The sequence below is a fragment of the Micrasema longulum genome, unplaced genomic scaffold (genome assembly GCF_059751315.1).
Source record: "Micrasema longulum isolate JH-2025_06_02 unplaced genomic scaffold, ASM5975131v1 h1tg002022l, whole genome shotgun sequence".
NCBI classification, from domain to species: domain Eukaryota; kingdom Metazoa; phylum Arthropoda; class Insecta; order Trichoptera; family Brachycentridae; genus Micrasema; species Micrasema longulum.
Window position 1 is genome coordinate 276256 of NW_028279190.1, and position 14712 is coordinate 290967.

General features: G+C 31.6%; 1 protein-coding gene across 1 annotated transcript in view; it reads left to right on the forward strand.

Annotated features, from left to right (window-relative positions):
* Positions 1-14398, forward strand: part of LOC148273262 (SMAD family member 6-like) — a gene marked incomplete at its 3' end in the record, with an annotated part of 42760 nt that extends 28362 nt beyond the window's left edge. The window contains exon 2 of the mRNA XM_088238945.1: positions 14342-14398. Coding sequence (XP_088095071.1) covers positions 14342-14398 — 57 coding nt within the window. The remainder of the gene's footprint in view (positions 1-14341) is intronic.
* Between the last annotated feature and the right edge of the window lie 314 nt (positions 14399-14712).

Below are 14712 nucleotides of genomic sequence, written 5' to 3' on the forward strand. Positions count from 1 at the left end.
TAACACCAACTAAAGAACTCTTTGAAAAAACTGAACAATTAAATGTTAAAGAAATTTTTCAACTTGAATCTCTAAAATTTATAAGTAAGCCAGTGATATCATTTTAGACAAAGATCTAAAACTTCTCAGAACAATATCGAATACAACATTTCAAAACAAGACAAGGACAATCGAGACTAATAAATCAGGAACTGAAATTATACATTAAACTACCAGACAACTAAACAAAAGATTCAGACAAACTTTTCAAAAGGCGTCAAAATTATATTATCAACAACAGAGTATGAATAATAAATGATAAATTATTTTTGTAAAATGAATGTAATAATCCGTAAGGGTTAATAAATAAATTTCAAATAAAAAATGGTCCGATGCGTCTTATCGTCCAAAACATTTTTTTTCTAAAAATTGATGGATAAATTTTGGGGTGCGTCTTATGGTCGTCTTATCGTCCGCAAAATACGGTACTTAAAATGATATCACAAGTTCTTGCAAATCGACCAATGATTGTGATAGATTTCCGGTGTCCGGAAAGCAAACCCACCAATCAGGACAACTTAGCGAAGAGAGCTAGTGACGTCAAGCGCGGAGTAATAGAAAAATTATAAAACGATGATAATACAGCCCAAAAAATATTTTTTTTAATTTTGGCTTATTTTGATAGTCATAGGCAGTTAGTATTTTTTTATTCTACTACGCGTTTGGCGCGGCAATGTTCGTGCAACAACGCTCATTTTTTGGAACATAATTTTAAAATATCGTTCTATGAAGCATCATCTCTATTCAACGATACCTCAGTGTATTTTACGAATGTCTACAAACAAATGTAAACTACTATACCACTGATTTACGCTGTACTCCAAGAAATATAAATGTTCTCTGAGATACGCGTTATTCGAGAAATCACAATCTCAAATACAGGAAAAAAAATACTATCGTTATACATATTCGAAATTACGGCGACGATATATAGGAGCAGGGCCCCGATTACAATGGAAAGTTAAAATTTATCTTCAATTTTATCTTCAAAGTATAATTAAGTTTTTTGTATGAAAAGCAGAATACGACTATGTATCAATTATAGGTTACCAACGAAGATACATTAAACGTTCATGCAAATATACTCATTTTCGTACACAAATATCGGTTTTCTTTATAGACAGCCGAAGATAACTCTTAATGTTATTAAATATTTGTAAATAACCACTTACCGACTTTTCTGTCTGTTTCTATACCGGCTTCGAGACGTTCCCGTCTCTTCGTCAGGACACTAATTGAACCAACATGCAAAACCCACTATACACCTTCATCATAGTTGTTGCACAAAAATATAAAACCAACACGACATGCATTTTAATGAGCACATGCACTGATTAGGACAAACATGCTCTGATTAAATTATGGGAATATTCTATGTTTGAGAAATTGCTAATTTTGTATTATTAATGATAGTAATAAATAAAACATTTATCGGGAAGAAATATAAAACAAAAAAATCATGTTGTGATCATCAATTTTTTAATCAGTTTAACAAAATAAACTTGAAAATAAACTATATCAATATAGTTCTATAGATTTAGGCATAAAAAATTCCAATAGCCTACCCTTAGAAATTAAGAAGATTAACCATATTTAAAAAAAAAAAACTTTAAACGTACCTAAACTAACACTTTAAACAAATGCAAATCGAAAATGAATAATATTAATATACACCTAGCAACCAAAATAAAAAATAAAAGATATAAAATAATAAATATATCGCATCAAAATAAATCAAAAACATTAGCGTAGGTCACTTTCCAAACACAAGAGCTAGTCTCTTATTTGGAGAGTCAACGCATCAAATAAAAAATTAGATTTAATAGTAAAATATAATGTGAAAACAACAGTAAATGTAATGTAAATATAAATATAAAAATGTATTTGAAACTATAAATAAATAAAAATAATAATGTGATAATATCTAACATGTTATTTATATAAAGCTATGAGCTTATTTTCATTTTGCAAATCTTAATTTTCCATTTCATTTTTGTTATTGAAATCGTACATGCTTTTGTTGAATTTTTTGACGAAGCTGAGTTAGTGAACGAACTACATAGCAAGTAAAATAGATGGCGATAGCATTTAAAAAAAAACTGTAGATTTAGAGGTCAAAACTGAAAACTAAGAAGATTTCCAAAAAACTGTAAATCTACAGTTAAAACTGAGGGTTGGCTACCCTGGTGCTTGTGGACATATTCATACGTACTCTCGTATGCCGGACGCCGGACGCCGAACGCCGAACGCACACGGTAAAAACAAATCGTAAAATTCTATTTATACTCCGACCGGCCGCGCGTCGGAGTACAAACGTGGCGCCTAGCGCTTACCGCTTAGTGCGCCGGCTCCTATAAATACCCGCTATATAGACATATATATTTATTTATTTATTCATTCAAAATTACTAAATTAAATATTTATGAACTTTTTGAGGCTTTTTAGGCTATGCCCGCGTCAAGCCACAATAAATAACAATAAAAATACATAGTAAAATTAAATAGATCAAATTATTATGACATAGAATAACAATCTAGAAAAAAAGGTAAATGTAATAAATAATCAAAATCCAAAGAATACAATGCAAAATAGTCAGAAATAATTTTTAAAATATAAAATTATACAAATTAATAATCACAGATAATCAAATATACAAAATAGTGGTATCAATAAAATCAACAAAATAATAGTAAAATATAGTAGTATTAAAAAAAAAAACAAAATAAGAGTATCATTTAAATCAACAGAAAAAGAATATATACATAAAAGCATACTTGAAATGATAATTGAGATATGTATTTTAGAAACTCACTCAATACTATAGTAAGAAATATAAGAAATAGGAGCAATAAATCATATGCCAAATAATAGTACGTACTAAATTAAATTAAACAAGTTATAATATAGTTGGATAATTTATACAGCGCCATTTTTGTGAAAATCACCTCAAGGGCGCTGTACAATAAATAAATATCCCAGCGCGTCTTGCAGCTACAGAGGGCATGGACGGTTGGGATTCTAGTTCCTCGTTTTCAATTGAGATCAATTAAAAATTACAACAGATAGGAGCTAGTCTTGCAGCTAAAGAGCGCGTGGACGGTAAGAAATCTAGCCTCCATTTACACATTATAAAAATTGACAAATTAATTTAGTGTATTAATGATATTTAAAAATAATAAAATTAAAATAATATGAATAATAAAAAGGAGTAAGATTACAACACGTCTTGCAGCTACTAAACGCATGGACGAATGCAATTCTAAACCGCATTTACAAAATTTAGGTATTTTATAGTTGATACATGGAAGCTTGATAGCCAATCATCGCGCAGCTACAAAGCGCATAGACGAGTGGAATTCTAGCAAGATAAAATTAATGATATCAATAAATTTGCAAAAAATAAACGTAAACATATAGCATAGTAGTAAATCTGTCAAATGTTCACGCCACGAAGTAAACAATATAAAACTAAATAAATAAATCACTGTTTCAACATGTGGCGTATTATATATTATTTTATTTATTTAGAATACAAACATTTTTTTCTCATGTATATTCGAGAGGAATGAGTAGAGGAATTTGTGTATCTGGGAAGTATGTTTTCTAGGGATAGAATGACCGAGAAATATATTGAAAGGCGGGCGAGTGCCGGGAACAGAGTGAACGGTGCACTGAAGTCAACCTTGGCAATAAATGTTTGTTGCAAGAGGCAAAATTAGCAGTTCACAATGGAGTCCTTTACCGGCCCCGATGTATGGGAGCGAAGTATGGACTTGGAAAAACAGGGATGAAAGTAGGCTGAATGCTGTCGAAATACGATCTCTCAGGCGAACGCGTGGTAAAACTATGTACGATAGATGCACAAATTTTGAAATCCGTACATTATGTAAGACAGATTAGCATTATTGACAGAATCAAGAAAGGGGTGCTGCGTCGGTTTTGACATGTAGAGCGAATGGATAGCGAAAGAACGGCTAAAAGGATCTACGATACAAATGTTGATGGATGCAGAAAACGATGAAGACCGAGAAAGACATGGCACGATCAAGTCCATCAAATACTTGAAGACGGACATGTTAAAAGTCGGAATAATCGGAGCGCGTGCATGAGAAGATGTATGAATGCAGAGGAAGCGAGATCTATATGCAACGATAGAGTGATGTGGCGTTCTATCCTATCTGCCTACCCTTAGGGGGAAACGGCGTGGTGGTTTGTTTGTTTTATTTTTTTAAATCTCCACCAAAAACGGAAAATTTGTTATTGATGCCAACGACCAAGGAAGACGTGGCATGATCAGATAAACCAAAATCTTAAGTCTGGTTATGTCAGAAGCAGACAGAACCGAAGGGCATGTATGACAAGATGTATGAATGTGGAAGAGGCTAGGATTGTATGTCAGGATAGACGTGTGTGGCGGTCCATTCTTTCTGCCTACCCCTACGGGGAAATGGCGTGATGGTAGTAGTAGTAGTAGATGCCAAAATAAACTATACATAAAAATCTAAATAATCGCGTAGTTCAAAACCGTCTCTAAATCTTGCGAAAACAGATTTCAATTATACTACTTGACACCGCAAACTTTGCATTCTCCATTGAGCTGGTAAACCATATTCGGAATCTCGCAATTCTTATTTTAAAGTTTTTCGCAAATATCTCAGTAAACTCCTTCAATGGAGATTTCTAAGTTTGCTTTTAGAAGCACTCGTCATCCTTCTAGTTCCTCACTGTATTATGTGAGCATGTGATACCAAATAGATTCAAATCATTCTTCCACATATAGATTACTGCTCAACAATATTATTTTTAGCAAACGAAGGAAATTTAAATATAAAAAAAATGAGAGATGAACTAAAATGGTTATCTGTAAGAAGGAGACTTAAATTTAATATGTTGATATTTATACATAAATTTTTTCACGATAAATTACCAAAATATTTTAAGGATAAAGTTGTCTTAAACAAAAATTGTCATGAATATGCTACTAGACAAAAGGATAAAATAAGACTACCATTATTGAAAAGAGCTGAGTCGCAAAATTGTTTGATGTATAAGGGTTTAAAAATGTATGATGAGATGCCTGAATGTATGAAGAATGAAAAGTGTCTGAAAGAATTTAAAAATAAATGTATAAGTTACTGTAAGGAAATGTAAATATATATAGATGATGTAAATGTACATAATAGTTTATATTAGTTTTAATATAAGCTAACTTAAGAAATATTTTTTTTTTAAATATCTACTTATGGGAATTTTCACAGTTTTAAACACCGTGGCTCTTCCTACCGGTTCCCCTTAAACTTAGAAACACGATTTTTTTACAAAAACTGAGTAACTCGCTCTTTAAAGGTTTAAATTTTATAAATCGCGATTTTAATTGAATTTCCACAATACTGCAAAACGCGCCTATATAATACGAAAAGCAGGTAAGCATTGCGTCGTTATTGTTAAAATATTGTACGCCATAAATTATATCCGATTTAAAACTTACGTAACATTTCTGCGTCGGAATGTCCTTAGATTCCGGAAATTCTTCGCTTTTGCTGTGACAGCATACGGCAAAGATGTACGCACGTGTGAAATGGTATGTTTATATCATGGTGTGTACGTTTTTACACAAAGCACGGAAAAATACTTAACACATCGCTTGAGTAATGTTCAGATTTCTGCCAGAATTCGGCTATGTTGACTCGGCTTATAGACATGACATCAACCAACGAGCTAAGACGCGATCTATAATATGGTACAAGTCTACCAGAGCCCCGATTACAATGGGATGTTAACAGAGTAAAATTAAATTTTCTGAATGAAAAATGGAATATTTATTCATGATCTATTTTAGATATAAAACGTTTAAGTTTGTAAGTGAACATTATTGATGGAAGTTCATTGTAATTTATTATAGATATAAAAGACGAGTGATACTTTAATCCACAAATTTGGAGTGTCCAGTGACCGGTTTCATCGCTTTCGCGACATCTTCGAGACTGGTATATTTATTAAAAAATTCAATGTAAAAATAAAAAAAATATATGAATATATATCGTGGTTATACAAGTAAAAGTGACTATTTGCAAAAACGACGAAATTGAGATTATTGACTTTTTGACATTGTATTAGCATAATGCTTGACTGGTAAAAATGCCAAGTCAATCCGTCTCTCCAAAAAAAATTTAGTTCTTAAAATATGTGACCATTTGATAGAAGCTCAAAGATTTTTGACAAGTAAAACTCACCAACACACATCGTCACTTTTATTAGTAAATTTAAGACCCAAAGAATTGACCAAGTAACATTTTACGTGTAGGTAGATGTCACCAGTGAAGGGTTAGTTAGAGTTAGTAGTATTTAGTAAGTTAGCATACGTTTTGTATTTGACATATTTTTTTTTATTAAAAGCTCATTAATAAAATTTACACTTCTTAATTATATGTTCTTTTTCATTCATTTTGTATTTCTGTGTTTATTTAACCTTTATAAATATTTAAATATTCCAAAAACATTAATTATAGTTATAAAATAAACTAAAATAATACCTCCCTCAATGAACGAAACAAAAATGTTTATCTGCAAAATTTCATGACAGTTTTTCAATTTTTTTTAAAAATTAAAAAGTGATAATGTTTTTAAAATACGTTTATACTTTACATTAAAGTTGAAAGTACCGTACATATAATGTACGATTATCAACCATCTACTTAAAAAATCTGATCTTTGAGAAGCAATTGAACTCTAGAAAAACACTAAAAGGGCTCCCCTGAACATTATTGATTTTGTCACTTGGTCAATTTCTCTTGTATGCCCACGATATATACAATACATATACAATGTCATTATATCAACTCATTAGTTAACCCGAAGCACTTTGTTAATGATTCTTAAGACTAAAATAATTTAATTTAATTTGCTCTCACATAATTTTGAATTCTTTATCTATACCTCTGTCTTGTATAAATACATTGCTAACCATCTCCTAACCTAACCTATCTTAACTTGACCTAACCTAACTAACCATTGCACGACTAGACGGACATGACACTTTATATAGGCCCTTATAAGATTGACGAAGACTGAGGCTAGAATTTAATAACAACCGATTGATAAAATGTTTCAGTTAAATAGGTTATTCTACATATTTGGTCAAAAATTATTGCATAGGTTGCTAAAAACTGTTAACTGTTAAAAAAGCAGCCTACTGTGCCTAATTTCTTACTACAATTATTATTTCATTTCTTTCGACGCAACTAGCCCGAGTCGATCCTTCGGGGGTGGACGGGATTCTCATGAATCAGGAAAAAATATTTAAAATGGCCGCTTAGCAAAAATCTAAATGCCAAAAGGAAGAGGTAACAAAGCCAAGTCGCATCAATGTAATACAGAGGTCTGCAACTTTTGCATAACTTTTTGCATCTCCCGCTTGGAGCCCTCAATACAAAAAATACATTAACCGAATTGAATCTATACAATCAAAATTTATATCGTATTGCAATTGTAGACGGTTGACTCAGAATACAGGCCCAGATGAATCTACAAACTTACCTAAACTCTCCAAACTCGCAGGAACATGGCTGACGCCATTTTTATGTATAAAACTTTAAATAACATGATAGATTGCCGTAAGATTCTATCACTTTCTAGACCAGAAATCAATCTCTATTTAAAATTTCTACATGTTCCACTAAATCTTTTTAAAAGTCATTTGTTAATAGAACCTGCAATATATTATGTAATCAGAAATTAAATTGTATTGATATTAATAACATACTTTTAACTTCTTTTAAAAATGAAATTTCCAAAATAAAATTCAAGTTACGATATTGCGCCTTGAATCCGCAGCCTATAATATGCAGGTTATGTGCAGTTCTGTATGTAGGCACATAATAAATGTACACTGTATAGTCAACTATAGTTGTATTATATATTATAATGTGCAACTGTGTGACCAATATTCAAAAGTAGAAATTATTTGATAGCATAATTATACATTTTTACAATTTAAAAAAAATAAAAAAAATAACACTTAATGAAAAAAATAAAACGAATTTTTTAGTTGTCCTTGGGTGTAGTCGCATTGTTGGCTATCACTGACGTGCATAATGTGTAGGACACACAAGTGCCGCAGACGGGAAATGGTAGCATTAAATCGTCTGGGCCTGTTCCTCTAGAAACTAGGAGGATGGAGGAAGCCAGGAGTAGGGAAGTTAGTAGTTCGTGGGTAGGATTTAACGAATGCCGAATATCGAGTAGGCCGCGAGACACAATCCATTACGCTCAATACTATGGTATTTTAACTAGAAAAAAAGCGGTGATTTTTACACACGTAAGCATTATTAAACATATCAATAATTGTGCAAAGATGTGCAAGATATTTCAACTCTCATCATTTTAATTCCCTGACAAACCGCCGTGTTATTTTCGATACAAAATTTCTCTATAAAGTAGATACCAATAAGTGATGAACTGGTAGCGGTTTGGCCGGATACCGGATATTCGGCGAGCCCTTAAACCCGATAGCCGGATGCGTCTGATCGAACCACCTTGTACCATACCTAATATTCTCCTCGAGACATACTCTCGAAACTCAAACTCAGCAAAATATGTTTTTTTAAACAATACAATAAGAAGAACAAAATCGGGTAATGGTCCCGTGGTAGTATTGTGGACTCAGGGACCAAACGTCCCAGGTTCAAATCCCACTCTACCACAACTCGATTTACATTTTTCCAGCACAAGTTATTAACGACTTTTACGAAATGGTCTGAAAATTTTAATTATTTATCTTTTTACTATTTAAAAAAATCAAATCTCGTATTCTATGTAGATTTATGTGATAACAATGATGTACAATGCATTCATACTTCCACACTTTGTATATGGATGAATAATATTGTCGCAATGTAGTAAAAAATCAATACAAAGAACAATGAATAAAGCACTTAAAGTAACATTTAATTTTAATAAATAAACTAGAACCACAGATTTACATAAAATAACACAAATGCTCAATTTAGATTAATTAATTAATTCATTGTAAAGTTGATATTTAAGATGAAAATAAATAAAATAAAGACAAATATTACATTTAGTTTTAACTACAATGTACATAAAATAAATACAAGAGCGTCAAATAATTTAACTTTCAAAAAACCTAGGACTAACAGAAAAGAAACAGTTTTGTGTATACAGCAATACATTTTTACAATTCACTTTCAAATGACCTAAAAAATATACAAAACATATACGTACTTTAAAAACACCTAAATAAAACAGTTCTTACAGCCCGTGTGACGAGTGATATGCGATGTTTTTTTATAGTTTTTTTATTAAAACTATTGTGTCATGATATATTATATCCCCTCATACCAGCACATTTGCTGATTGGGAATATTTCTTACAAATAAAATATATAATGTAATATGTAAAGTTAAAAACGATGTATTTTGTCATAAATAAAAAAAACTCAAACATAGCCAGACAATGGTTTGGTGATTTCTAGATTCATATACGCGATTTATTCCTTCGCACCTTTTGTTTCCGCGACGGTATTTTAGTGTCGCTCGTGGACAGGTGGTAGGTTGATAATTGCAGGTGATCGTGCAGTTTACCTTGCAGGAGGTAGGCTTACTCGATGCGGTCGCTATCTGCTTCCAGCCTGCCTCCTCTCGATACCTGGGTGGTCCAGTGCCGGACAGGACCTCGGGGTGGCGACCCTTTTGGTCAGGCAGAATGGCGCTATTAGCCGAGAATTTCGCGTCAACTTCGTTTATTTTGCAATGTATTCATCGACCCGCCGATGGATTTGAAAACGAGGAATCAGATGCTTATCCGCGCAATTTATTACTTTACAAAACTGGTTACAAGCAGCTGACCGTTTAGTTTGACGAAGTGATTTAAAAATCAAGATGTGATCAAATCAGCTTCAATTTGTTGCAACAGAGAGGGAAAACATTTTTGAGAAACGAATATGGATGTTTAGGCATTTGCAGGGCTTATGACCTGCTATTGGCTGGTTTAAGTGGCCACTTTACACACTGTTTAACATTTACCATTCTGCCTATGTCAAAAGTTTATGTGTAAATATTTCAATTTTTAATGTATTTTCTTGTATTCAAAAAATTCAAAATAATAATTACTATTATTATACTCGTACATACATGTATATTCTGATTTTTCCGGCTGTTAATTTATATATGTTATTCATTGTTTTAATAAATGTTGATAATATTATATAAGTTAGTATAAATATAATCTCCACCAACAAGCTACAGAAAGTTGCATGGTGGGATTTTAGTTTTAGTAAAAATATAACAATTGAAATTTTGAAAACTGTAAAAATGTATAGTTATATGATTTAAATTAAAAAAAATATACATAAAAAAAGTTTGATGGCAAAAGGGTTTATCAATCACTTTTTCCAAAACAGATATTTTCACATAAAACACGCTAAAATCTGTTGCTCTTTTATACGATAAAATAATGTATACGTATTTCTCTAGAGCTTCTTTTAAAAAGCGCCTTATTTAAATATAGTGTTATTTATACACTTTAAGCTATTTAAATTATTTGCTTGCCATTCCTCCACCGATATGTTTTTTTGGCTGTAATTTACCGTAATCGAAATGCTAAATATAAATGATTAATTTTATTGTATTAAATTATTCCGTTTGCTCACTAGATTGCTAACTATTTAGCAATCGGGACTGCTCGTATGAAAGCTTGAGCTCTGTTAATTGCTCGAAAACAAATGTTTCTCGTTACATCCTTCGCCTTAAAATGATACCAAATAATCACCGCCTCTTCTGTTTTCTCTCACCGCCAATATTCACCCGCAGAAAGCGATCATTTCCAATTATAGAACTAAACTATTACATGACAGATATAAATGTATCAATGCATACTATTTAACCATTATCACTCGGCTTGAGAACCGAAACAGGTTTTAAAGTTCCCGCGACTGAACGATTTTATGGAGATTCTAAGCTTTTGTAATTTTAATAATAATCATTTAACAGACCGAGATTTAATTTACTTCATGGTGATCTAAAGTGAGAATTCCATTATTAATAAGATGGAAAAAGCATTTCGATATTTTTAATAAAGTATAAATAAAAACGATGAATCGATATTTTTTGTTTTAGTATTACTGTTGCAGATCACAAAAAAAAACGAAACACCGCAAAGAAATAAATTGTACAAAAATATAGATATCTTTAAACAGTGGTAAAAATATAGATGGGATAAAATTAATCATTGGGAGGATGGATGATCTGTTGATTTTTTTTAACATATTAAATGTCCATAAATATTACTTGAATATCATCAGATATTTTTTTTTTTTAAAATCAAACCTGACCCTCGATTACAAAAGGACGGTAAGAGTTTCAACAATGTTTATCAACATATTACAACAGAGATGAAAAACATTTAATAGAAGGTAATATAGAAGTTTAGGCATCTACAGGGCTTATGACCTGTCAATGGCTGGTTTAAGTGGCCACTTTACACACTGTGTATCATTCACCATTCTGCCTATATTTGAACATCTAAATTCCTTCAATTCTTTCATCTGTTGATGTTTGTGAAGTTAAAGAGCTGAAACCTTTATTAAATTACCTTCTATTAAATGTTCTTCATCTCTGTTGTAATATGTTAATATAAACAGCTCCCCAGGGAGTTGAATCCAGTTCTTGTCTACAAAAATTTGGACAAACTCAAAATATTGTTAATGTTTATCAATATAATTAACTCAATTTTTTTTAAATTTTTTAATGTGGGATAAAATTTTAATCAATGTTAGGTTACATATTATTATTATTATTATGGATATCTTATATAGCGTCATTTTCGTAATAAAATACCTTAAGGGCGCTGTACATAGTGATTCTATTGTTAAATTAATTGAATTGAAGCTTTTAAATTTGTAATTTAATCAAAACAATTTATTTTGTTGTCACATGCTACGGATATATTCAAATGATTTAAAGAACAAGTGGGTTTTAAGTTTTTTCCGAAACATCACTTCACTTTCACAGCCTCGCACCTCTGCGCGTTCACTAAATTTAGTGCGCTGTTTGCGTAGAGGTATAATAACATAGTAGGCACCGATCGCGAAAGAAATGTTAAAAAATACTTACAAATATTCTTGTAAAATTCATACGAATTCGTGCGGCGTGCTAACACAATGCCGGCATTTATTTTTTTTCGTTTTAATTAATATGCAATGAATGTTTTTTTTTAGTAGGAACCTGCTTTTCCCAGACTGCAAGGATATTTTATTTTTACCTTAGTTAACAGTTATTGTTGCCAGAAGTTGCTCTCAGTGTATATCTTATTATGATTAATCGGTAATTTTTTTACTTTTTTAAAATTAATAGATAGTTTTGTTTTTTTTATATTCTGCAACGTAAAGGAGACTGCTGTTATAGTTGCGGAACTGTCACTTATGGTCCGAAACCTTTTCACTTGCCAATAGTATTTTTGTTTTTCTATCCGTCGCCATATCTAACTCTTTTCAGACCAATGTGGGGATTGCCGTCTTTGTTTTAACACGCCTCCAATATTTGTAAGGAAAAATCGAGTTAAATGTATCGACAGACATCGGGTAATCTCTTACCTTCTTATTGTAATACGTGTCCAGGATTAATTCATATGCTCGTAGGCGTCTTACGAATTTCAGTGTATCCGCCTTTAGCCCGATTAGTTGAAGAGGCAGGTCCCAGGACTATTTCTTGGTAATGCAGTTATCCGCATAGCATCATGCTACACCCCCCCTAACGCATACCGCGGGCGCAGCCGTGTGATGTGGCCGCCACATGTTGCTTGATATGCAAAGGACTCCTTCAGAACCGACATACGTCCATGTATGTCATACCATGCATTCGTACCCGGCCACTTTGACTGGTGCCGCTAGATTTGAGGGATTTTGAACACCTCTTGCGTCTTTATGTACTCCGGAAATAATGTCGTCATATAAATTAAGATTAATTTGAAAAATATCGCAACAAGAATAATCATTCTACATACATATTTAGATACGAATAATATGATAGAGATTACCGTATTTTTGGACCATAAGTCGTACTTTTTTTACTCTAAAAAATTCAACCAAATCCGGTCCGATGCGTCTTATCGTCCGCAAAATACGGTAATTACATGAATTTGTTTAGATTTCATTTTTTGTTTAAATTATGGATAACAAAAGCAGATTTAAATAGCTTCTTTTTATTTTAATAAATAGCTTATAGGCACTTTATTATTATTTTCCCATTTTTATTGACAAAAAAATGTTGTTCATAAGTATTTATATTAATAAATACTTACTTTTTAATTTTAAAAAAATGTATTGTTGAGTTTGAAATCACTTAGTCGTGTCATATTAAAAATAATCAAGTGATCGGATAAAAACGGACAAAACTCGAATAACTAACGGTCTTTTTTGAGTAACGCCACTTTGAAAAAATAATATGCATATTTATACTAACGTTTATCATAACGTAAAAGAAAAAAACATTCTTGTGTACATTAGGGTGTACATTTTTCTAAAGCCTGGGTGTTCTGTTCTGAGCTGTTATTCACTATTGTAATTGGGCCTCCTGGCCCAATTACAATAGTGAATTCAAAAAAATTCAAATCAAAATTAAAATCCCGTGGGTTCAAAAAAAGGGGAGTGACTTTTACGCAAACATTTTGATTTTGGGGCCATTTTTAACGAGTTGTAAATTACTCACTATTGAAACATGGAAATCGAGTTGTGGTAGAGTGGGGTTCGAACCTCAGACCTTCGATTCGTGAATCGATGACACTAGCTGCGGGATCTCAACACCATTTTTATGTCTATTTTTCATATCATAAATGTATTATAAATAAATAAAAATACATTAGAGCTCCGTTAATATGAACTCCAGTCATCCGGATTGCCAAATATCCAGATCGTTATCAGGAAATAATAAATAAATAATTTTCTAATTTTAATTTAATTGTGCAATCAACTTTGCTGGACATGTTTAAGTAAGTTTTTAATGTGATTCCAGTTCCCTGTATAATTTCAAAACCAATAAAATCTGTCATCCATTAATCCGGATAATTGGAGTTTTACTGTAGTTCAAGAAAAAAACAGTCCACCCTATGTAATTTTACTGTGCGGCGGGTATTTGTTCGATCCGTGTGAAATGAGCCATTCCTCGTTTAATATTCTGTTTAGCTTTCCTCATTAAATCATATCCGAGAAAGTTGTAATTCGCTGAATTCCATTCTAATGTATTTTTCTAAGGACTTATTAATAAATTTTTATTTTATTTTTTTCCAGAAACACCACCTCCTCCCTACTGTCGTACTCCGATGGACGATAAGCTTAAACCTGAAGGTATGTTTTACATTATTATTTTTAATTACAAATAAACACTTAATTATAAAATAGTATCTAAACAGTTTGATTTATATAATTAATTGACGTTTACAAGAGATTCTTTTAATCCGATTTGATAAAAAATGAGCGGTATTATTTATTAAATTAATAATTCAAAATTACACTATTTTACATATTCATGAGTTTATTAAGGCTGTGCCCGTGTTAAACCATAATAATTACAATAAAAAATGCGTAGTAAAATTCCAAAGAAGACAACGTAAAAAATAATCAGAAATAAATATTATTTAAATATAAATTATACAAATTTA